The sequence below is a fragment of the Phocoena sinus genome, chromosome 20 (genome assembly GCF_008692025.1).
Source record: "Phocoena sinus isolate mPhoSin1 chromosome 20, mPhoSin1.pri, whole genome shotgun sequence".
NCBI classification, from domain to species: domain Eukaryota; kingdom Metazoa; phylum Chordata; class Mammalia; order Artiodactyla; family Phocoenidae; genus Phocoena; species Phocoena sinus.
In genome coordinates this window covers 47,313,443-47,336,477 of record NC_045782.1, presented here as the reverse complement: position 1 = coordinate 47,336,477, position 23,035 = coordinate 47,313,443, and the positions used below count along the sequence as shown (strand labels likewise).

Genomic DNA, 23,035 nt, shown 5'->3' with positions numbered 1-23,035 from the left:
CTCCTCCTCACCTTGAGCCCCAGGACTGGGAGCTCCAATTGGAGCTGGAGGGGCTGCAAGGCCTGCTCTCTGCCCGGTCATCTCATGGTGATGAGACAGCCCCGCAAGGGAGGGAACATGGATGGCACACATGTGCTCTGCCCAGGGACCAGGCCAGGCACTCAACCTAGGAGGGGTCAGGCCCAGAGCGGCCCTGCTCATCTCACTGCTGTATCCAGCTCTGGCCTGGGGTTCTGCGAGCAATCAGCTCTGGCACGAAGGAAGGAAGGAGCCGTCCCGTGCAGATGAGGAAACTGAGCCCCCAGTACCCCAAAGCAGGAGATGCGGGTGCCAGGAGGGCCTGCAGGTCAGCGCTACTGTGAGCTGCCTCAGGCCCACGGGGCGTCTGCCTATGCCCTCCTGGTTGTTGAGACTGAGAGTGACCACTGCCGGGACTCACGCTAGCGAGAGGCCAAGCCCCAGGGCCTTTCAAGGGCACAGGAGGGGCTCCACCTGCACTAGGGCCAGCCCTGCGCCTTCCCACAAGTAGGGTGGCGCCTGGGCCAGTAGGAGGGCTGTCCTGGCCAGCGCCGGCGCTCCCCAGCGACCTGGTCCCAGCACCCTCGGCCAGGGCAGCAGCAGCGACAGAGTGCCTGGCGGGAGGGCAGCGGGGGAGAGTTCCCAGAGTGGGAGTGTCCCCTCCGCTGCCTTCCCGCTCCCCTGCCCAGACCTTCCAGGAGGGGCCTCCAGCCTCCTCGTGGGCAGGGCCTGTCCAGTGCCCATTTCTCACAGGTTCCAGGTTGTCACCTCCAGGGGGTGTCTTGAGTGGGGGAAGGAAGGAGAGGCCCTCAGGGAGGCTGGCCAGTTCTCTAACCATGGAGGGGGCACACAGCAGCCTGTGCAGGGGTCGGGGAGGAGGCTCAGAGCTCCGTCCCCAGGGGTGAGGGGTGCGGTGAGGGGGCACAAGCGTCATGGGGCTCGTCCAGGCCCAGGCTGGAACAGAGGGCCATTCTCTCTGCTTGGGGACTGGGGCCTGAGTTGTGGAACCGCAGGGCCAGGCAGGGAACGTGGGGGGCAGGCCAAGAGCAAAGCTAGGTCGGGTCACCTCACACCTGGCCCTGAGCAGCCTCCAGCCCCGCCACCCCAGGCCCCAGCCCAGGAGAGACAAGTCAGGGTCACACAAAGTATTAAAAGACACCTCTTTACTGTTACGACGTAGCCTCGGTGCTCCCCCTGAGGGGCGGCCAGAGCACTTCCCGCCAGGCGCCCTAGGCCTGCTGCTGTCGGTGGTCACTTGGCACTCGGGAACGGCCGCCTGCGCTGCTCCAGCAGCTCCTCCAGGTGGTCGGCCCTCTTCATCGCGGCCTGCAACAGGCCATCCACCCCGGTCAGGCCCAAACCACCCCCGCTCCCCCAAGGAAGGCCGGCCGTGGGGACCCACCTCGTGCTGCTTCCGGAGGCTGCTCACAGCCTCCTCCTTCTTTGCCAGGGCCAGCTTCACCCTGCGGGGGAGCGCACGGTGGGCCTCTGTGCGATGCCCCTGCCAGACCCCCACGCCGGCCTGCAGCTCTGAGTGCAGCAGGGTGGCCGGTGGGGGGCCTCCATCCCCCAAAGAACAGGAGGGGCCACTCCTGCCCACCTTGTCCCGCCCTGCTGACTGCGGCACTAGGCCGCCTGGAGAAGCCAATGACAGGATCTGTGATCCCACAGCTGACCCCGTGTGAATCCATGCCCCTTGGGAAGGGCTCCCTGCTGAGAGGAGGACGAGAAGCCCCCACCACGTGCCTGCGTCGCAGAGCACCCACGGAGGGCAGGCAGGTAGGGACCAGGGAAGGACTGAGGGATCCATGGCGGCAGGGGGAGTAGGGGGTGGAGGGTGTCCATCCTTTCTGCATAGCACCCACTCCACCCAGGCCCAGGGGGCCAAGGGCCAGGGAGCTCCTCTCCGGACACCCACACATAGGGCACCCGCCCTGGCTGGGGTTGGCTGGGCTTCTTCCCAGGCTCTGGGGCCAAGCACCACATAGAGGACGACAGAGCCTCAAACACAGAGCCTGGAGCAGCCACGGCTGATGGGGCCCAGTTCTGCATCGGCAGGAAGCTGGAAGGAGGGCGCACAGCCTGCTCACCTTCCTGGGCCCAGCGTCCTCTTTGGAGCCACAGGGTCCCGCCTGCCTCCCCCAGCCCTGTGCTCCCCAGGACCCCAGTCAGCCCTGCGGCCCACCTCCCGTGAACCTCCTCCAGCTCCGCCTGCTTCTCCCGCGTGAGCTGCTCCAGCTCCAGCCGCTGGCGGGCCCGCAGCTCGGCCAGCTCGGCCCTGACCTGCCGGTTCTCCTCCTCAGAAGCTGCCAGCCGGTCAGCGAACTCCTGGCGAAGGACCTGGGCCAGGCTGCTGCGCTCGCCAGTCAGCTGCTCATTTACCTGGGGTGGGGTGGCGGGCGGGGATGACAGGGACGGCGTGAGGGGACGGCGGGGGCTGGGGGCTGGTGGTCGGCCACCCCTCCCGCCTGCTCACCGCCTTCACATCCGCCAGCTCCTTCTCCTTCTGCCGCACCAGGCCCTGCAGACGCACATTCTCCCCCTCGGCCTCCCCAAGGCGCCCCTTCAGCTCTGCGCACCGTTCCTGGAGCTTCCGCTCCGACTGTTCCAGTTCTGAGAGCTCCGCCTCATACTTATCCCGGAGGCGTTTGACCCTGGTGGCGGGAGAAGCAGGGTCAGAGGCAGCCCCACTGCCAGTCTCTGGGCCTTGCTCCGGGGTTCTCGGGGCCTCACCGGCTCTCGGCGGCCCGCTCGTTCTCCTCCCTGGCCAGCGTCATGTCGGCCTCCAGCCGGTGGATGACCAGCTCGATCTCCTTGTCCCGGCCTCTCCGGATCTCTTCCTTCAGCTCCCGTTCCCGGTTCAGCAGCCACGCTTCCTGCAGGGGAAGCCCAGGGGGGTTGGGAGGGCCGGCTGAGGTCGGCGGAGGAGGACGAGGGATGGCCACATGGACTCTTGGGAATGCCCTGATGGCAGGGAAGGAGAGGCCTCGCACTGCCCCAGGCCTCACCTGCCCTCAGGGGTCATCAGGACCCCGCGTGGGACACAACAGGGGCTTGGGTAAGAACCATTAGCACAGCCTGGCGCTTCTCCCCCTTCGAGACCCGGGACCGAGGCCACAGAGACCGCGTCTGCTGCCGAGCTGACCCTCCTGATACAAGAAGGGACCTCGTCTGGCTGCTGAGGGCAGGGCCGGGTGCCCCACCGGGGAGCAAGAGCGTCAGTGGGGCAGCCTCTTGGAAGGCAACCTGGAAACTGCCATCAGGTGTAACATGCCGCACCCTTTAACTCGGCCAACAGTCTGGGAACGTATCCCACAGATATGGGGACCCCCTCCATGCGTGGCTGGGGGTGGGGAGTAGCATGGCTGCTGGGCCACTGCTCAGGCTTTGTCCCCAGGCTGATGCCTTGTGTGGCCCCGGGTGCCTGTCCACCACAGCCTCCTTCCGGGACAGGAGAGGTGACACAGCCCACCTGGTAAAAGGCACGAGAGGACAAGGAAAAGCCTGCTCCCGCGTGGGCCCCTTACACTGGCTGCAGGTCAGCCTGTCAACTTTGAGAGCAGCTACCTGGGCGAGGGGAGGGTGAGGAATGCCCGCCACCATCAAGTGGGGTTCGCTCCAGCCTCCTGGTCTCTCCCGAGGCCACCTGGAAGCTCACTCAAGTACAGTCAGAATCACACCGCCAGCCCTGGGCAGCCAGAACCCACATGTGCCCGAGGGGAGGCCACAGAGGTGGAGCCTACAAGCCAGCTTTGAAGCCTGGGGTGCCGGGCAGGAGGGGAGAGAGGGAAGGAAGACCCCACCCCCTGCCCCAGCTTCACCCTCCTCCCACCTCCTTCTTGGCGGAGTTGGCCTCCCACATCTGTTTCTCCACCTCCAGCTGGTCCTTCAGGGCCTTCAGTTCCATCTGGGGGCCAGTGACAGGGTGAGAGCAGCCCCCGCTGGCTGCTCCCCACCCAGGGCAGTGTCTGCAAGAGCCTGGATGGGGCCTGCGGTCAAGTTGGGGGTCTGTGGTGAGCTAGCTGGGGAGCCCCGTCACGTGAACCCAGGCTCAGCGTAGCACTCCAAGTGGCTGCCACCCTGGCAGGTGGGCGCTGCTCCTGGCAGTGGCCCCTCTCCACGGGTGGTGTGGGTGCTCTGCTGCTGGGCTGGCCTGGAGGGGCGGGGCCCGGGCGGGATGGGGCGGGGCTGACCTGGTGCCTGCGCTCCTGCTCCTCTCTCCCCTTCTCAAACTCGGCCCTCAAGGCCCGGCCCCCTGCCGAGCTGCTCTCCTCCAGCTGCCGCCTCAGCTCGTCCAGCTCCGCCCGCTGCCTGCAGGTGAACAGAGGCCAGTTCTGTAAGGCTGGGCGGGGCGGGGCGGGGCGGGGCGGGGCTGGGGCCTGGAGGTACCTGGCGGCCTGCTGGCCCAGCCGCTCCTTCTCCTCGGCCACCTCGTTGTAGAGCCGCCGCCGATGCTGCTGCAGCGCCCGCTGCTCCTGCTCCAGGTGCTGCTCGAAGCTGCGGACACAGGACCCGCTGGGGGTGGGGCCGCCGGAGTGCTGGAGTCCCCGCCCCATCCACCCCAGCCGCCAGCCGGGCACGCCCCTCAGAACTGAACTGCCCAGTACAGCCGCATCCCTCGGTGTCCTGCACCGCCCCATTTTCTCTGTCCTCCGAGGGAGGCCACCGCGGAGGAAGTGCTGTTCGCTCTGGGGGGTCTGCGTACACCCCAGGCCTCACCCCCACCCTCCACGTCCCCAGAGGGCTGGGCCCCTCACCGCTGCTGGGCACGCTCCCACTCCTGACGGCCCAGCGCCTCCTTCTCCCGCTCCAGGTGCTCGCGGAGCTCCTCCGCCTGGCGTCCGTAGCGCTGGGCCGCGCGCTCGTCCGCCTGCAGCAGCTCCACCGCGTGCAGGCTCTTTAGCTTCTTCACCTCCTGCTTGTGCTTGGCGATCAGCTTCTGGATCTCAGGCTCCAGGCCTGGGGGGGCGTGGAGGGAGACCGTGCTGCAGGGACCCTCCTCCACCACTGCGGGGGCGCTGCCCCTCGCCCCTCTGTACTGTGGGGGACCCCTGACCTCTGCCCACCATGACACCAGGGCTGCAGTCCGGACTGCCCCCCGCCCGGGCTCCAGCCCAAAGCACAGCTGAGTCCACCAGTGCCCACGGCATCTCTCCCTGCCCACTGCACCAAGACTCCCTCCTTGGTGCTCTGGCCTGCTGGGTCTCCCACTGGAGGAGGGGGCTCACTGGAGAGGGTGTCCTGGGGCAGGAGGGCCAGGCATGGGCAGGCACAGCTGGGGCTGCCCCATCAGCCCTCAGAGGGATCTCTAAGTGGGAGAGGAGCGACTGTGCCGCCAGCAGGTGGCCCCCACCCCGAACCCCCATCTGGCTCGCTCCCCTGGAAGCTGGAGACCAGGAGACCCAGCAAGGGGAGTCCAGCCAAGGGAAGGTGAGGCCCCCCAACCCGGACCGGGCCCTCTGTCTGGACGCTGGTCTGTGGCCAAGCTCGTGTGCCGCCAGCCTCCCTTGCTCCTCCTGGCCTCAAGCCAGCTGGGCCGCATCCCTGAGTCTCACTGCTTCCTAGGAAGCCTCTCCGCCACGTGTGCAATTGGAACTACTGTTCTCACTCGAGACCCCCACGATTACTCCGCCCGAGTGGCAGCTCTGGGCAGAGCGGCACCCACCTTTGACCGTGATCTCCTTGATCTTCCGGGTCTTCTCATTGATCCACTTTTCCCTGCGGACTTTTTCGGTGGCGCTCATGAGTTCTTTGAGTTTCTTAATCTCCTACCAGCAAGGAAACAGGAGTCAACAGAGCAGCTGTGCGAAGCGGGAAGATGCAAATGACAGCCCCCTTCTGGCCATCCCCTGGGTTTCAGGAGGCGGCCTTTCAACAGTGACCTCGGGCAGAGCAGAAAGCACCAGGGGCTGCGGGTCGTTGTCTGACGAAAGCCAGGAGTAGTAAGTGGTGTCCCTCTGACCAGGGACCAGAGCGGCGGCATGTCCTCGGTCACCTCCTCTGAACCCCACCTCCTCATCTGCAACACGGGAGGGGTCACGCGAGTCCCTCAGCCCCTGCCCCGGGGTGTGCCACCTGCTGGGCTTGCAGGAAGCAGCTCGGAGGTCGGGGAATGAGGCTCCGGGGCCACCTGTCCTGGGGTTCCTCGCACAGGGCCTGCAGGCACAGCAGGCCTGGGGTCAGGTGTCAGGAGGGCGAGGGGCTCACCAGCTCGTGCTGCTCCCGCATCTGGGCCTCCTTGTCCTTGAGCCTCTGGTCCCCCTGCTTCAGCTCGGCCACCAGGGCCTCACACTTCTCACCCAGAGCCTTCTTGTCTTCGATCAACTGCGACCAGGGGCGGAGGTGAAGCTGCTGCCCCATGAGGCCAGGAGATCCCGCCTCCCCTCACCCGGGGGGGCCAGTGCACTAAATCCCGAAACACCCCGCTGCTCCTGGGTCTGTGCGGGAGCCTGGGTCTGGGAGGGTGTGCACACATGGACAAGGGGCTGCAGCTGCCCCCGGCCCTCAAGCCCCCTGAGACCTGGCTGGTGTCAGCGGAGCTCAGGCAGGGACGGTGCCTTGACTACAAGCCCTCCACTGTGGCCACATCAGGAGCTTCCTGGAATGGGGGTCATTCTTTTGACCCCGTCACCCGCCTGTGGAGAAGGGCCTGCCCGTCGCCTGCCAAGGGGTCTCTGTGAAGCCCCAGGATGGCACCCAGCCTCACTGAGGGCTCCAGGCAGACCCCCAATTTGGAGACACCTATGACCACCAGGCAGAGTGTCGCTAATGGTCACGGGAGGCCGCTCGGTTCCTCTGAGCGCCTGCCTCTCTTCAAAGACCCCGCACCAGAGTTTTCCTCAGAAAAGGACCCGATGGGGGGGCTTGACTGAACACAGCGTGGGGCTGAAGCTTCCACCACCCCGTCAAGGGAGCTCTGGCTGTCCCACCAGCCCCAGCAGACCAGGAGTGGCCTCCCCGGGACACGGACAGTCAGGAACGCACAGGAAAGTTCAGGGTGTGTCCTGCTGGATGCCTCCCACCAGGCCCCCAGAGGACCAAGCGGTCCTCTGAGTGATCCCACATGCCTGGACCCCATCCTGGATGTGCTCTGCCCAGCAGCTCCTGCTGCCCGCCCACCATGCTGGGCTGGGGAGCACGGCCATGGGTGGGGGGAGGATTATGGCTGGGGGGAGCATCGCTGGGGGCTGGTGAGCAGCACCCAGTGGGGCTGGTGTGCACAGACAGGACCAGCCCTGGTCCCCACAGGGGAAGATGCCGTCCGTTTCTACAGAAGGAGAAGGAGACCCACGGGGGAGGCCAATGGCTCCAGAAATCTCCATGAGGCCCGAGCTGGTCGGGAACCCAGTCCCGTTCTCCTCCCTGACAGCCCTGCCCTCAAGCCCCGCCTCCCAGGCAGCGCCACCTGGTCGATGAAGGACAGGTGCCGCCGTACGGTGGCCTCGTAGTGCTCCTTCTGCTGCCGCAGCTGCCGACCCAGCTCCTTCTCGGTCTCTTTGACCCGCCGGATGGTGAGGTCGCGCTGCTGCGCCTGTGGGGGATGCGGAAGATGAGACAGAGATGAGGCCCTCAGGGGGCAGGCCGGGCACTCGCTGCAGCTGGGGACATGGGGACGGAGGCAGTGCTGGTGGCGACGTTACCAGCGCCCTCTGCAACAGCACCATCGCCTGCTTCTTCTCCTCCACCTCCAGCTGCAGCCGCATCACCGACGTGCTGACCTCGGACGCAGGTTCCAGGCGCCCCAGCCCCTCCTCTGGCACGGGCCCCTGGAGACCCCTCCACACCTGGGGGGCCGAGGCCGGCGGGCCCTGCCCAGACTTCTCCATCTCATCCAGGAAGCTCATAATACTCTGCAGCTTGGCCTCCGAAAGCAGGGGCCCATCCTCACGGGGGCAAGCAGCCACACTCAGCTTCCCAAATTTCTCCAGGTTGTCGGCTGTCAGGGAGCTGGAATCGTCCTCCTGCGGGGGGCGGGGGCACAGCGGAAGACTCTGGGCTGGCCTTCTAGGAGCTGCTCAGGGCCCCCTGGGGCAGGGGAGGGCCTGGTCCGGAGGGAGGGCCTCTCAGGCTGCCCAGACCCTGGCAGGGCATCCATCACCTGGGGGCACCACTGGCAGAGAGGCGGTGCCCACCCCACCTCCACCCCTGGGTTATTCTGGGGGTCCTAAACCTTAATGAGCCCGGGGATGACAGGGGGGGTTCAGCAAGGTCCCATCTGGCCCTCGTTAGCATCCTGACTAGAGCAGGGAGGAGCCCGGTGGACTTCCCTGGCCCCCAAAGCGCCCCTGTGACTGCGTGGACAGTGGCAAGGCCCACGGTCACCTCGTCGGTCCAGGCGTATTTGTCCTTGTGGTAGGCCTGGGGGCGGGGCAGCGGTTCAGGCTCCTGCTCCAGCAGCTTCAGCGTGTCCAGCAGCTCGTCCAGGGTTGCCCTGGACTTGGCCCTGCTCCCAGCAGGGCCCAAAGCTTCCAGGCCCTCGCCAGCCATGTCCTGGGAGCTGGCATCCTGCAGCAGATGGGCCATTAGAGGCAGAGACCACCAGAGGACGGTGGGGGGAGAGGCCGGGGTGAGGCTTCCTCCACACGGGTGCCTGCCCGCTCAGCCACAGGGACTGGGCTTGCCCCCCAACCCACCTCCAGGGAAACAAAAAGGGCGGCCGAGTGAGATGGGTCCGGACCTGGCCTCCTCGTCCCTCAGGCTGGAGGCGTTGGCCAACACCTAACCTCTGAGCTTCCAGCTCTCTTCTGTGGGTCTGCACAGGCTCCACCCCAGTGTCCATGAAGACCCAGCGGGATTCCAGAGCAACCACTGAGACCCCAGCCCTCCACTGGAGTGACAAGACCCATCCTGGGGGGCCTTTCCTGGTGTGAGTGACCCCACAGCCAGGGAGGGGCAGGGAAAGGGCAAGCACAGATGCACCCCAGAGCTGAAGCCGGGCAGGGAGGGCAGGAAGGGCTGTGCCGAGACCTGAGGCTTGTCCTCTGGAAGCTGCCGGGGCTCTGGCGACGAGTCGCGGGCAGGCTGGCAGGGGTCCTCCGGGCCTGCAGTGCGGAGGCCAGCCCCTGCACAAAGGAACGCAGCGTCAGCCCACCTGGGGGCAGCGAACGCGGGGGAGCCCTTGGGAAGAGGCCAGGGAAGGGGGATGCAGGCCTGGGACAGCACGTGCCACAGTGGACCTCATGGAACAGCGGGGACAATAGAGAGCCCTGACCTCCCAGGGCGAGAGGTCAGGTAGCTGGTGCAGCTGCTCTGTAGGGACCCTGTGTCCAGCTCCAGAGTAACTGGGGCACAGGTGGAGGAGCAGGGCCTGGCGTCTGCTGAGAACGACGCCCCTCCTCCATGGGTGGAAGCCACAAACAGGGCAGTGGCACAGGGGGCCAGAGGACACTGGCAGAGGCCACACCTCCTTCTCAGCCACGGGCCTCCCTGAGGGAAGGGGATGGGGAGGTCTGGGCATGGGGTGTCCGCCTTCAGGGATGGCTGCACCTGGGGTCACCATACCCGGGGTGCCTGTACATAGAGCCGGAGGCAGAGGTGGGCAGGTGGCAGGGCAGCCTCCGGGCTCTCGGACCTGCTCACCAGTGTTATTGGCCTTGCGGGTCTGCTGGGCGGCACTCCCCGGCCTCAGGGTTGGCTCCTGGGTGGTCTGGGGCTTCCCCGGCTCCCCCGGCCCCTTCAGCAGCCCAAGGTCAGCGTTACCTGACTTCTGGGCTCGCTTCTGCTGCAGTTCCTGCCGTGGGGAGCACCTGTGAGCAACCCCGCCTAGGGGAGAGGGTGGCCCCTTGTCCTCCCCAAGCCGTGCTGCCCAAGGCCCCACACCCAGGGGCTCAGGGAAGGGGGCGGCGGGGCCCCCAGGAGCACAGTGGTGCTCTTGGCACACGGGGGTCCTGCCTTAGCACCGGGCTCCCCATGTGGCTCAGGTCACCCCTCACCTGGATGGCTGCCCTCCGGGCCTGGCGTGCCTTCTCCTCCCGGGCCTTCCTCCTGGCCACCTCCTTCTGTTGGTGCCGGTCCAGGAGGGTCCCCTCTCCTAGCCGCTGCCGCTGCCCCTGCAGAAGCCGAGCCATGGTGGGTTTCACTGGGAAGATGGGGTTGCCCCATCCTGCCATTTCTCTGCCCCACAGAGGACAAACCCCCCCTCTCCCAGGTGGCCAGCGGCTCCTGCAGGTGGGAGATGGCTTTGCATCCCAGCCAGAAACCCACCCCACCTTTCAGCAGGCCCTGCCAACCGAGTGACTCAGGAGGGAGGAAGCTGGGCCCCCAGATGGGGGGGACCCATGGGGCAATTCTAGGTTCAACCCCACTGGTCCGAGAAACCCTGCCATATAGCTGGACCCCTGGGATTCTCGCCCACGCCCTCAGGGTATGGCTCACACACCCACGCTGACCTCTTGCTTGGACGCCAGCAGGTGCTCCAGGCGGGCGGCTCCAGCTCGGCGCCGTTGCACTTGATGTCGGTACCAGCGCTGGATGGTGATGGCGGCCTGGTTCACCTGGTGGATAAACCTGCCAGAAAGTGGGGCTCAGGATGGAGGCGGCCGAGCCAAGGCCTCCCTCCCCGGGTCTCCAGAAGGCCCAGCAGGCAGAGAAGCCGGCGGCTGTGCACGTGGCCCTTCTTCAGGTGCCAGCGTTCCCCAGGGAAATGGAAATGCTCATCCGCACAGGTTATTCACAATTGCTAGAAACAGAAAGTAACCCAAAGGCCCACCACCGACGGCTGAGCACCGTGTGCTCCTGACAGCGACATTACTCACAGACAAACAGCAACAAACCAGGGACTCTGCAGGCCAGGCACAGGAGGCCACAGGCCGGTGCTCTAGTCAGGGCCTGCTAGGGAAGGCAAGCTGCAGGGGACAGGCTGGTGTGGCCAGGGTCTCGGCCGGAAGGGGCTGGGTGAGAGGCATGCAAGGGGCTCCCGGGGGTGACATCGTTCCGTCTGCACGTGCATCAAACTCATAGACCTGTGCCCTGAAGGGGGCGTGTGTGGCTGTACGTAAATTATACTCGGTGCCCTGAAGGGGGCGTGTGTGGCTGTACGTAAATTATACTCGGTGCCCTGAAGGGGGCGTGTGTGGCTGTACGTAAATTATACTCGGTGCCCTGAAGGGGGCGTGTGTGGCTGTACGTAAATTATACTCGGTGCCCTGAAGGGGGCGTGTGTGGCTGTACGTAAATTATACTCGGTGCCCTGAAGGGGGCGTGTGTGGTTGTACGTAAATTATACTCGGTGCCCTGAAGGGGGCGTGTGTGGTTGTACGTAAATTATACTCGGTAAAGCGGGTTAAACCCAAAGCCTTCACCTCGGCTCTCAGGGACACTTCGTTGATTCACTCAGCAAAGGTGCTAATGGACCATCTAGGATGTGAGCAGTCACCAGCCGTGGGACATGCACGCAGAGGGGAGCCCTGGCGGGGACACCCGGGCCTCACCCAGCTCGTCCCGCTTGCCCACTTCCAGGACCCAGTCCCAAGCTCTACTGGGACAGCAGGGGTGACTGCTCAGCCAGGTGAGGCTCTCAAAGCCCAGCCTCTGATCGCTAAGTGGTTCCTGACGGGGCACAACGTCACAGACCTGGGGCTGCAGCAAAGATCCCACCATGCCCACCCTCCGCGCTCCCCTGGGGCAAGATTCTAGGGGCGGCTCCATCAGTTGTTTGGAGTTTTTCAGTTTTATATCTTCTTTCTGCTTAATGTTTTTTTAACTAACAGTTTTACTGAGGTATGGTTTACATACTTATAAAATTCACCCATTTTGAGTATACGATTCAATGATTTTTAGTAAATTTACAGAGTTGTACGACGGCCAGCATGATCCGGTTTGAGAACGTTTCCATCGCCACCCAAAGCACTCCCCTGGCCCCAGGCAGCCACCGCTCTAATTTCTGTTTCTGCAGATTTGCCTTTCTTGACGTTTTATATAAAAAGAATTGTACGTGTGGTCTTTTCAGCCTACATATCTTAAAACACCTCTTAAATGGAAATTTCTCCCACTGGTACCTCCGGTCTCCTCCCAGCCCCAGCTGCGGTCACCTCTCAGCCTCCTCCTCGGTCACCTCCTTCCGTCTGAGCTGGCCGGCGGTGCCCCCCGAGTTGTTCTGGACCGTGTGGTTGCTACGGGCCGCGTTCTTTTGTGGCTTCCCGAGGCTGCTGCCCTCGCCCTCGTCCGTGGCTGCCTTGATGATGTTGCTGACCGGGAGGGCAGAGAAAGGCTCACAGCCTCCTGACAGGGCCCCCATCTCCTGGCCCCCGGGGGACAGCTCTGCCCGCAGCCCGGGGAGGTGCCTCGGCCTGGTCCTGGGGCCTTGGGCCTGACAGGAGGCACCCACAGATCCTGTCCCCTGTTCTGACTTGCTGGTCATTGCCAGGGTCACCTACTCTGCCCCCACCAGAGCCCGTCTGGTGGCACCCAGGGTTAATGGGCACTGCATTTAAAACAGCAGAAAGGTCTCAAATGTTACAGGATCCCAGAGCCAGATGGTGACTCGAGACACCCAGGGCCGCCCCCGGCCTGAGCACAGCGTGCGGCGGATGCGGGGCTGGCGGACTAGGGGCTGCTCTGCTCAGCTCAGCCCTGCTTGAGACCCTCCTTGGCTCTGGTCTTAGCCGGGGACCGGAGACTCAGGGGGTGGCTGCGGCTTCCTCAGCAGGACCTCAGGCTGGAGTGAGCCCGGGCCCACCTGTGTGGCCCAGGTTGTGCACTGTACAAGGCTGGAGCCAGGGCCTTACTTGAGGGAGGGAGCCATGTGGTTGGAGCTCTTGGGAGGCGGCACCTTCTCCGAGGGGGTGTAGTGGTTGTGCACCATGGTGGTGACGCAGTTGCCCACGGCGCCCTTGTTGCTCCTGCCAGGAGAGACCGGGGCAGGGGGGTCAGGCTCTGGGAAAGACCCCCGAGTCGTGCTGTTGATGCCAGGGCTCACTGTGGCATCGTCTCAGTGTCCCTGCCAGTGGGGCCCTTCTTGGGACCCGAGAAAGCTCCGCCAGGGCATTCCACGGAGCAGAACCCAAGGTTTGAGGGTGAAAACTGCGGCCCCTGGCTTCGGACATGCCTGCGACAGGGTGGGGGAATGGTCACAGACCAGTCAACAGAGAAAGGACCTCCCCCTGCCAGTTACATGTGATGGATGGAATACACACTGTTTTCTCTCTGCCCCTCTCAAACCCGCCAGAAGGAATAAAAAATGTACAAACACACAAGGATGAGAAGACGAGACAGTGGCAAAGAGATGTCCACAAAGTTCTTGAGGACGAGGAACAGAGGGCCCAGCGGTGACTGACTCGCAAAGTGAGTGAGGGGAAACCTGGGTGCCGCAGGGGCCACGAGGTGGCTGGTCTGCACCCCAGAATCCAGGGAGGTGCGGGAAGCAAGGGCACCTGGCTCTTCCAAAGCAGCAGCTGTGCCTGCACCCCCTTCCTCACTCTGAGCATCAGGCACCATGCCCACCCTGCCCCGCCCCTCCTCCTGCAGAAGACAAGCAGCTAGGTCTCCAGGTGAGAGTCTGTGCACTGGACCAGGACACCCCCCAGCCCTTTCCTGCCAGCCCGCAGAACTGGTGGCCCTCAAATTACCCCACGGGGGAGACAGGAGGATCTCTCCCTGGAGAGACTGGGCAGCCCCAGCAGAAAAGTCCCAGACGCAGACAGGTGGGGAGCCCCCAGCACAGCAGCCTGGTCCCCACACAATCACCCCAAAGTGAAGCCTCCAGGCAACTTTTAGGGCCTCCCTCTTAAATTCTGACAGAGCCAGTATTCCAGACATTTGGGGAAAGACCCACATGTAAAAAGTCAACAAACAGAATATGATGGAAATAAGGCCAAGCAAAGAACAGGACATTTCAACAAATGTACACTCAGTGTCAGGCTGTGCTGATAAATCTTTAACAGCCAAGTCTCTAGAGAGAAAAGCTCTTATCTGCAGCATCTGCCAATGTCAGTGACAATAGTTCCCACCACGGCTGATTTCAGACACCCTGGAACCAGAGCCGGGCAGAGGAAGACGGTCAGCCTCGTGAGCCGGTGCAGGCAGCTCCAGCCGCCGCTGCGTGGAATCCTCAAACACGTGAGAGACGAAACAAGAACAAGATGCTACGAAAGAGGAAGGACGGAGAGACATTCGAGAACAAGAGGAGCTACAGGAGAAGAAACAAAGCGAGCAAAGGGTTGAAATACACAGTTAAGTGCATCTATCAGAAAGCAGATCCCAAAGCTGAAGAGAAAGAAAAGGGAAGACGCCAACTTTGTAGAATCAACTCAGGAGGCCCAACGTGCAAATAACCGCAGTCGCAGAAAGAACGGGAAAAAGAAAAGGGAGAAAACTGTCAAAGAAATGACAAGAGGAAATTTCCTAGGACCGAACAGCACAAGTGTGCACATGGACCAGCCACCAAAGCCCAGTGTGATGAGTGAAAGAACCACGTCGAAGGCCTGGCCCTGGGACCTTCCACAACAGAGAAATGAAAAGATGACTCAAACTGCTTCTAGAGGGAGGAAAACAGACACGTGAAAGGACTGGGGATCAGGAAGGCAGTGAATTCACAACAGCTCTCCACGGAAACTGAGCAATTGCTTCAAGATGTCAGGAAGGCTTTCCAATCTAGAACTCAGCGCCAGCCAAACTCTCAGTCGGTGGAACGGTCACGGCATGTTCAGGCACACGTGGTCTTAGAAACTTTACCTCCCGCACATCCTTCCTGAGGAATCTACGGGAGGATGTGCTCCCCTAGAGATGGAGGAAACGGAGGGCCTACCAGGAGGGAGGGGGTAGCAGAGGGAGGCCAGCTCGGACCCAGGCAAGAGAAGACAGGGCTCCGAGAGGTTTCTCTGGAGGAAGGTGGACGGGCAGGGCACCTGCTGGCCTGCTGGAGGGGAGTTCTAAGGTTCTCTTGTCAAGTCTGGGAGAAGAAGTGACCCACACACAGACGACGAACCAAGGAGGAAAACAAGAGATCATTTTTAACTCCGGGAAAAACAAAAGTGTGCCCCAAACATCAACAACGTCTCTTGAGCAGATTCTGCTCTGAGGTTCACATCTTGGATTCCTCAATCCTCCTGACTCTGGGGGGCAAACACAACCATTATCCCCTTGGTATAAATGAGGATCCTGGGGCCCAGGAGGGTTAAGCAACCTGCCCACAGAAATGTTCCGAGGCACCCTGGTCCAGACACAAATAAGACAAAGCGGCCACCCCCGGGAGCTCTGGGTGGGCAGGGCCGTGTGGCCCTGCATCCGGCGCACCTGTTGTTGGCGGTAAAGTTGGGGGCCAGGGGCACCGTGCACTCTCTCCTCCGTGGGCCCACCGGCACGTCGAGGGTGCCAGGACTCTGGGCATCGGGTGGCAAGGTGAAGACCTTGGGCTGGTCATCCTGCACATAGACGACAGCCTGTGACCTCGCTGCACACGCCACTGACACAGGGCCCCTGCCCTGCCCCCACTGTCCCACACACACAGGGGGAGCGGTGGGATGGCCTAAGGGCTGGGACATTCTTTGCTGCTCCTCTTTACGTTGACCGCTGTGGTCAAAGCTGGCTAACTAACACTGATGCCCCCCACCCCCTGCTGGCCCACCCTGCAGGGGCAGTGAGAACGAAGCCGGAACCAGGTGTCACTCCCAGCGGACACGGGCTGTGTGACGTCCTGTCCGCTCAGCTCAGCTGCAGCCTCACCAGGACATTCCACGTGGCTCCCTTCTCGCCGGAAGCTTTGCTCAGACCGGCAGGCCTCTTTCTCCCACCGGGGCTGCCCTCGAAGAGTGTCAGGAAGTCCGGGGGCTCTTCTGGCCTGTGTCACAGAGAGGACAGCAAGCAGGGATAGTCACTGGGCCCGGGGAGCCCGGTTCCAGGAACCCGGACGGGGGTCATCTTACGAGGGGACAGGAGGGACCAGGTCACCGGTGGGGACTCCTGCTCCCCAGCCCACAGCATAAAATATCATTTGTCAGCCCCGATCTGACAACCGCGCCTGGAAGAGGTGCTCACACCTGTCCTGTGGCCACGACAACACCTCAGGGAAAGCGCAGCAAGGACAAGGAAGAGGCGCAGGCAGGGGGATGGTGGCCTTGAGGCCCACATCCCTGCGCGGGAAATGACGGGCCAAGACTCATCCCGCCCGCCCCGCCCAGGGCTGGGCCCCCATCCAACCAGCGCTCACACCAGTGAGCTGGGAGAAGGGCTAACAGAGGGAGGAGAGAGCAGGCCGGGGGTACCTGAGGGGTCAGAGGTTACCTTAGGGGGCCAGGCCATGCCTGGTTGGCTTGTGGCTGGTTGACCTGCGTGGCACTGTTAGATCTGCGAAGGTTGCTGATGGCCCGGGAGCCTCCGGGCCCTGGGGCCTCCTGCCAAAAGGAGGGAAGCAACCAACCATGTGGCCAAGGTTTTAGACCCTCGCCAGTCCACGCAGCACCAGGCCAGGCTTGGACACAGATTTAGAGAGAGGCTCTCCTGGGTCACACGTAGACAGGTGGGCAGGGGAGCAGCATGGGGGTCCTGGGTTTGACCTGCTGAGCGGGGGCAGGTCCTCGGCCTCTCACACGAAGTGGGAGCTCCTCACCCCTGGCAGATGGAAGGTCCGAGAGGAAGCGTGTAAGGCCCGCCCGGGAGCCGCAACAAAGGCTGACCATACTCCTCGTCACTTTCTAACCAACGAGCCTGGCCGCTCACTCCCCCTGCAGCTCTCGCCCCACAGCTCCCGCGGCCATCCTGCTGCCCGCCTGCCCTGCCCTGCCTGGTATCTCAAGGCCACCAGGAGCTCCTCCTTCCCCACACATCAACCCCGTTTACAGAGGAATCACACAAATCCAAATGTTGCTGGAACAGGAGGGACAGAGGGCTAGGTGCTGGCAGGATCTAGGCTCTGCCCAGGGCCAGCCGACCCCAGTCTTGGCCTCTTGGTGAGTCAGCTCCCTGGTCTACAAGCCGGAGTCCTTCCTGCCCCGGGGTGGCCCCAGGGATGCACCGGATGATGGACATGAAGGTGCCTGCTGAGGTGTGGAGCTTACCCAGGAGTCAGACGCCACCCCGAGGTAGGGAGCCCTGGACACCCCTGGACCTGAGGCCCAGCCCTAACACTCACCAGCATCTTCCTCCTTGGCTCGCTGCCAGTGACCACGGAGATGGAGCGGGCGATGGGCTTGGCGGTGGAGGCACTGTTGGGACGCCGGGACATGGGTGGAGGGAGGCCTGTCAGACTCAGGTCCATGCTTTCCAGGCTGCCCTCGGGAGGGCCGGAGGGGCCGCTGAGGGCCCTGGAGCCTTTCATGGTGGACAAGTAGGCCCTGAGCAGGGAAGAAGGGATGCGAGGAGGTGTCCTCCGAGGAACCAGATGCGCACACATAACCTCTGGCCCGGCCGCAGGGGCCCAGGGCGCCTGAGTCTGCCTGCCACCCAGCTCCCCGGAAGCCTGCCACGCCCACCACCCTCCTCACTGGGTGGCCATCTCCTCATTAGGAGCAGAAGCGAGTGACAGAGTGGGACCCCGAGCACAAACGGCTAAAGGAGGGCCTCCTGGGGTCAAGATGACCTTCCCCGGAGGGGCACTGCTGGGGGTGGCTGGGGGCTGCGGCAGTCATGGCCGTGAGCCCCCACCCCGTGACAGGTACTCCACCCGCCTGGGCCCCATATTCCTCACCTGTAAAATGGGCCTTTAAAAGTGCCTCCCCAGGGGTTATCGTGAGGCTCAGACAAGACAGCCGTGAGGCTGGCACGTGGTGAGCACCCCACAGGCGATATTCTAACTGGGGTTAGGGCCCCCAAACTTATCTGACCACAGAACCCCCTCCATCTCCTCAGAACCACCCAGAATATCCACGAGCTCCTGGGATGCAGCATCTGCTCTCGTGTCCAGGTTCCCCTCCTCCCCTCCTAGGTTGGCCACCTCTGCAGCGTCCCGTGTTGGCCCTTCCTCTTCCGACTGCTCAGCCCTGGGCCTCTCTCTTCGTCCCGGGGGACTGCCTCTGGCCTCCTGGCTTCAAACACCATCCATGGGCTGCCGGTTCCCACAGGCATACCTCCCGCCCCCCTGTCCCCTAGTTCCCAACTTAGCTAACCACGCAGCCCCTGGCACCTCAGACCCAAGCGGACTCCTGACCACCACCTCCAGCGCCCTTCCCTGGAGGGCATTTTCTGAAACTCAGACCGAAGATCCGGGTCTCGTCCCGACATCCTCTCCCTCACCTCCACACCTGCCCCCTCAGCAACCCAGCCGATGCCCCTTCCCCGTCAATCCCTTCCCTCCACAACCCCCATCTGAGCCCCCATCTCCTCAAACTGGACAACCGCAGCAGCCCCTCCCCGCAGGGCAGCCACAGTTGATCTTTCTGAACCGGGTCTCAGATCAGGCTATGCCCCCAGTGAAGACCCTCCGAGGACTCCCAGGCAGGGAGAATAAAGTCCACATGCCTAATGCCCCTCAGACCTGACCCTGAGCTCTGTAACCTCCTCACTGCCTCCCTTTTCCCTCCTCAATCTGCTTGAGACCCTTCCCTGAGATGTCACGAGGCCCCCTTTCACTCAGAGGGCTGCCTGTCGCTGTCACTCTTCATTCCCTCATCCTGCTTCATTCTTCTTCACTTGACCACCTGCGCACACAGGTTGGTCTGTGCACTGCCTGATGCCCTCGTAAGAAGGTAAAGTCCATGAGCGTGGGGACCATGCAGCCCCAGAACCCGGCACGTGGCAGGTGTTCAGGTAATAAGAGGGGGTGAGCCGGCACCAGGAATGACCAGAGAGGAATGAGCACAGCCCTCTGTGCCACGGAGGACTCTGGTGGGCCAGCGGGCACACACCATCGTCCCCCAAGGTCAGCACTGCAGCCTCCTTCAGCCCCAACACCCACAGCAGAGGCTTTGGCCCCTACTCTCCAGAGTGAGGGCAGAGGCTGTCCCTGCCACTCACCAGGCCAGTGTCCTCAATTATGCATTTCCGGTCAGGTCCTGGGGGTGAAATTTAACACCCTCCTCGCCTCGAGGCACTGGCCACACCCACGTGGACCCAGGCTGGCCCACTAGAGAAGGAGCCTGCAGGGCTCTGGGATGGTAAACACCGCCTCTCCGTGGAAACCTCCAGGCCAGACCTCACCTTGCATATAGAGGTGTCCCTCCCAGGACCTGCAGGTGGGTGTCCAGAGTCTCTGCCTGGACCCCTCAAGATGGGCTGTCCCAGGACCCCAGGCAGCTTCTCTGCCCAGCAGCTCCCCATCTCTCTGCGGTTTGGCTCAAGGTGGTGAGACCGGACTGCTGCTGACTGGTTTCCACCCCATCCTCCTGGGAAGGCAGGAGGAGCTCAACGGCCCTGGGGCATGAGCCCCTCCTCACCTGTGCGGGGGTACCGATGGGCCCTCACCTGCACCCTCCCCCTCATCTGGGCAGACCCCTTTACCTGCATAAGGACCCCCCCGGTCACCTGCGTGGACCCCCTCACCTGTGCGAGAGCCGTAGACCCCTTCACTTGCGCTGGCCTCCGCATCTGGGCGGGCCCAGGACCACCTCACCTGCGCGGGGACGCCCTCGTCGGAACGAGGCCCCACTCACCTGCACGTTCCACCTCACCTGCGCAGCCCGGGATGCCCCTCCCTGCGCGGTCCAGGAACCCCCTCACCTGCGCGGGCCCCATCATCTGCGCAGGCCCTGGACCCCCCTTCACCTGCGAGGGCAACCCCACCAGCACAGGGATCCCCTCACCTGCGCGGGTCGGGCCTGGGACTCTGGGCCTGCGGGGCCGAACGGCGAGGGGTGCGCGGGGCCCTCCAGGCGGGGACCGGCGGGGCCCAGGCTTTGGGCCGGCGACTTCACGCCCCCGGCCCCGGCGCTGACTCCGAGGCCCGGTGACAATGAAACGGCCTGGAGGCCGGGCGAGCAGCCGCAGCTAGCAACCAGCAAACAGCCTAGCACCTCCTCCCCGTCCGTCACGGAGGCCCGCCTTTCCTGCCCGCGCCGCTTTCGAATTGGCCCTCCGGCCTCCCGCTCCGGACATCCCGGGAGCTCATTGGGCCGCTCGGCTGTCCTTCGGGAAGTTCAGGCGTGGGAGGAGCAGCAGAGAGCTGGGGGCCCGTGGTGGCGGCGGGCTGCCGATTGGACTTGGCTGCGGGAGGCGGGGTCTCAGCAGAAGTGGGGGCGGGTCCTGGGCGGAGCCTGTGGGGAGGGATGGGGGAGGAGGAGTAAGGGGCGGGGTACGGGGAGAGCAGCCGGGGGTGTGTGGTCGCTCCAAGCTTCTCTTTCACCCCCGCTCAGCCAGCTTGCGCGGCTGCCACAGGGTCCCCGAACTCCCACGCCGTCCCCCGGCTCCCACGCATACCTCGGCTCCCACGCCGCCCCCCGGATCCCACGCGGAACCTCGACTCCCACGCGGTCCCCGGGCTCCCTCCTTGCCGAGACCCGTCTGGACACGTGGGTCCCGCGACCCTCTGAAAGCTCCGTTTGGGGGTCCAGACCTGCGAGTCCCAGGGAGGCCCGCCTTGGGGGAAACGTGAAGCTGTCAATAGAGTGCCCTTTCTCGGGCGGCCCTGACACTGACTCCCACACCCAGTGCGCGGTGGCGTTGCCCTTTTTGTCTCCATCTGTTCTGTCTTGAGGATGCCTTTTTTTTTTTTTTTTTTTGCCTCCTTCTCGAAAGTTTTAATCCTCCCACCTCCACCCCCGCACCTGGGGGTTGTTTCCTATTATAACCCATGTCCATAGGCCCCACTGGCAGGGCCTCTCCTCCTTGGTGTCCCAGGTGTCCCACGAACTGCACGGTGCATCCTCCCCAGCGCGCAGGTGGACCCAGCACGCCCAGCGCCGCGCTGCTCGGTCAGATTCCACCGGTCTGTGATCCCTTCACCAGGAAAGCGCCCTCTCCTCCACGAAACTTCTGATCTCACCAAGTCGTCTTTCCCTTAAAAATAACAGCACTTTGCTGATTTTTGCCCCACTTTTACAAATTAAATACTTTTTTACTTTAAAATTTTAAAATTTATGTCAATAAAAATCACATTTTGGTGTGTACAGCTGAGTTTTGATGATGCCTAGAGTTGTACCACCACACAAACAAGGCACAGAACATTTTCTCCCCTCCCCAAACCCTGGGCTGCCTCTGTGTAGCCAAACCCTCCCCACCCCTTGCCCCAGCCACCACTAACCTGTCCCCTGTCACTATGATTTTGCCTTTTCCAGAGTGTCGTAGAAATGCAGTCCTGCAGTGTGTAGCATTTTGGGTCTGGCTTCCTTCGCTTAGAGGTGTGAGAGGCATCCATGTTCCTCTTCATTGCCGACTAGTATTCCACAGTATGCGTGAACCATACTTTATTACTCAGCAACCCAAGGACATAGGGTTGTTTGCAGTTTGGGACAATTATGAATGGAACTGCTGTAAACATTCACTTTTAGGCTCTTGTATAAACATAAGTTTTCATGTCGCTTGGGTAAATAAATACTTAAGAGGGGACTACTAAATTGTATGGTAGGTACATGTTTAACTGTTTAAGAAACCGCTCAACTTTTCCAAAGGAGGTGTATCTTTTTACATTCTCATCAGCAGCGTCTGAGTTCCAGTTGCTCCCCATTGCTCTCACACTTGATATTACTGGGTTTTTTAATTATTATTTTTTTTAAGTAATACTAACAGGTGTGTAGTGGTATCCCACGTGGTCTTCAATGGCATTTCCCTAATGATGTCGAAAATCTATCCATGCACTTCTCTGCCCTATATTCATATACCTTCTTTGGTGAGGTGTCTGTCCAAATCTTTTGCCAACTTTGTAAACTGGGGTTTTTGTTTTATCATCGAGCTTTGAGTGTTCATTATATGTTCTTGATACAAGTCCTTCCTGAGGGCTGTGATTTGCAAACATCTTCTCTAGTCTGTGGCTTGTCTTTTTGTCCTCTTCACTGTGTCATTCAAAGGGAAGTTCTTCAACTTTGAAGACGCCCAGTTTTTTCTATTAGAGTTTGAGCTTTTTGTATCTCATAGACGTTGCCTAATCCAAGGACAGAACATTTTCTGCTAGGTTTTCTTCTGGAAGTTTTACACTTAGGTCTGTGGCTCACTTTAAATTTTGTGTAAGAGGGGCTTCCCTGGTGGTGCAGTGGTTAAGAATCTGCCTGCCAATGCAGGGGACACGGGTTTGAGGCCTTGTGCAGGAAGATCCCACATGCCGCGGAGCAACTAAGCCACAACCACTGAACCTGTGCTCTAGAGCCTGTGAGCCACAACAACTGAGCCCATGCGCCACAACAATTGAAGCCCACATGCCTAGAGCCTGTGGTCTGCAACAAGAGAAGCCACCGCAATGAGAAGCCCATGCACCACAATGAAGAGAAGCCCCCGCTCACCGCAACTAGAGAAAGCCCGTGCAGCAACAAATACCCAACACAGCCAAAAATAAATAAATAAAATAAATTTTAAAAAACACTTGTGTAAGATATGAGATGGGGCCAAGCCTCATTCTTTTCTTCCAGTTGTTTTAGTACTATCCGGTGAAAGTCTATCCTTTCTCCATTGAATTACCTTGACACCTGTGGAAAACCAATTGACCATATCTGTGTGGGTCTGTTTCTGAACTGTCTGTACTGGTCCATTGAGCTGTGTCTGAACTTTCACCCATCTCACACTTCAAATCAGGTACTGTGAGCCTTCTGTGGTCTTTTTCAAAATCACCTTAGCTATTCTAATTGCTTTGACTTTGGCTGTAGCTTTTAGGATCAGCTTGTCTCCATCTACAAAAAAAATCCAAGGGGAGTTTGATGGGGATTATGTTAAATCTATAGATCAATCTGGGGAGAATTGACATCTTAACAGTAAAATTTTCCAATCTGTGAACATGGTATATCTCTCCATTTATGTAGGTCTTCATTGATTTCCTTCATCAGTCTTTTGTATTTTCATCATATGGAGCCTACATATATTTTTTAGATTTATACCTAATTATTTCATTTTTCAGATGCTATCATAATAGTGTTTTTTTTGTTTTTCTTAAATAAATTTATTTTTTTATTTTTGGCTGTGTTGAGTCTTCATTGCTGTGTGCAGGCTTTCTCTAGTTGCAGCGAGC

The 23,035-nt window shown here is 61.5% G+C and overlaps 1 protein-coding gene across 6 annotated transcripts; it reads right to left on the bottom strand.

Moving 5' to 3' along the window:
• Nucleotides 1-1,164: 1,164 nt before the first annotated feature.
• CEP131 (centrosomal protein 131) lies at nt 1,165-19,904 on the bottom strand. 6 transcript variants are annotated; one of them, XR_004347610.1, is made up of 26 exons: nt 19,689-19,904; nt 17,084-17,285; nt 16,237-16,346; nt 15,679-15,793; nt 15,250-15,377; nt 12,744-12,857; nt 12,048-12,203; nt 10,407-10,524; nt 9,951-10,076; nt 9,598-9,748; nt 8,986-9,080; nt 8,341-8,523; nt 7,659-7,979; nt 7,424-7,549; nt 6,226-6,342; nt 5,684-5,786; nt 4,776-4,977; nt 4,408-4,515; nt 4,212-4,329; nt 3,851-3,925; nt 2,752-2,894; nt 2,495-2,672; nt 2,204-2,400; nt 1,619-2,080; nt 1,421-1,481; nt 1,271-1,344 (listed from the first exon to the last, which is right to left on the bottom strand). XR_004347610.1 is itself a non-coding variant. In XM_032617201.1 (25 exons), the coding sequence occupies exons 2-25, from the start codon at nt 17,267-17,269 to the stop codon at nt 1,270-1,272; spliced, it is 3,306 nt and encodes a 1,101-aa protein (XP_032473092.1). In that variant the 5' UTR covers nt 17,270-17,285; nt 19,689-19,904; the 3' UTR covers nt 1,165-1,269. The 6 variants fall into 6 exon arrangements, 2 of the variants coding, with proteins under 2 accessions (XP_032473092.1, XP_032473093.1); XR_004347612.1 differs by having other exon boundaries at nt 7,803-7,979; XR_004347611.1 differs by having other exon boundaries at nt 9,951-10,067.
• Between the last annotated feature and the right edge of the window lie 3,131 nt (nt 19,905-23,035).

Bases quoted from the DNA above. Each gene is read 5' to 3' on its own strand.
- CEP131 (XM_032617201.1), bottom strand. From the start codon at position 17,269: ATGAAAGGCTCCAGGGCCCTCAGCGGCCCCTCCGGCCCTCCCGAGGGC. The intron at 7,980-8,340 runs GTGACCGTGGGC...CGCCCCCCGCAG, and splicing joins AATACGCCTGGACCGACGAG to GAGGACGATTCCAGCTCCCT. The intron at 2,401-2,494 runs GTGAGCAGGCGG...ACCCCACCCCAG, and splicing joins AGCTGGCGGATGTGAAGGCG to GTAAATGAGCAGCTGACTGG.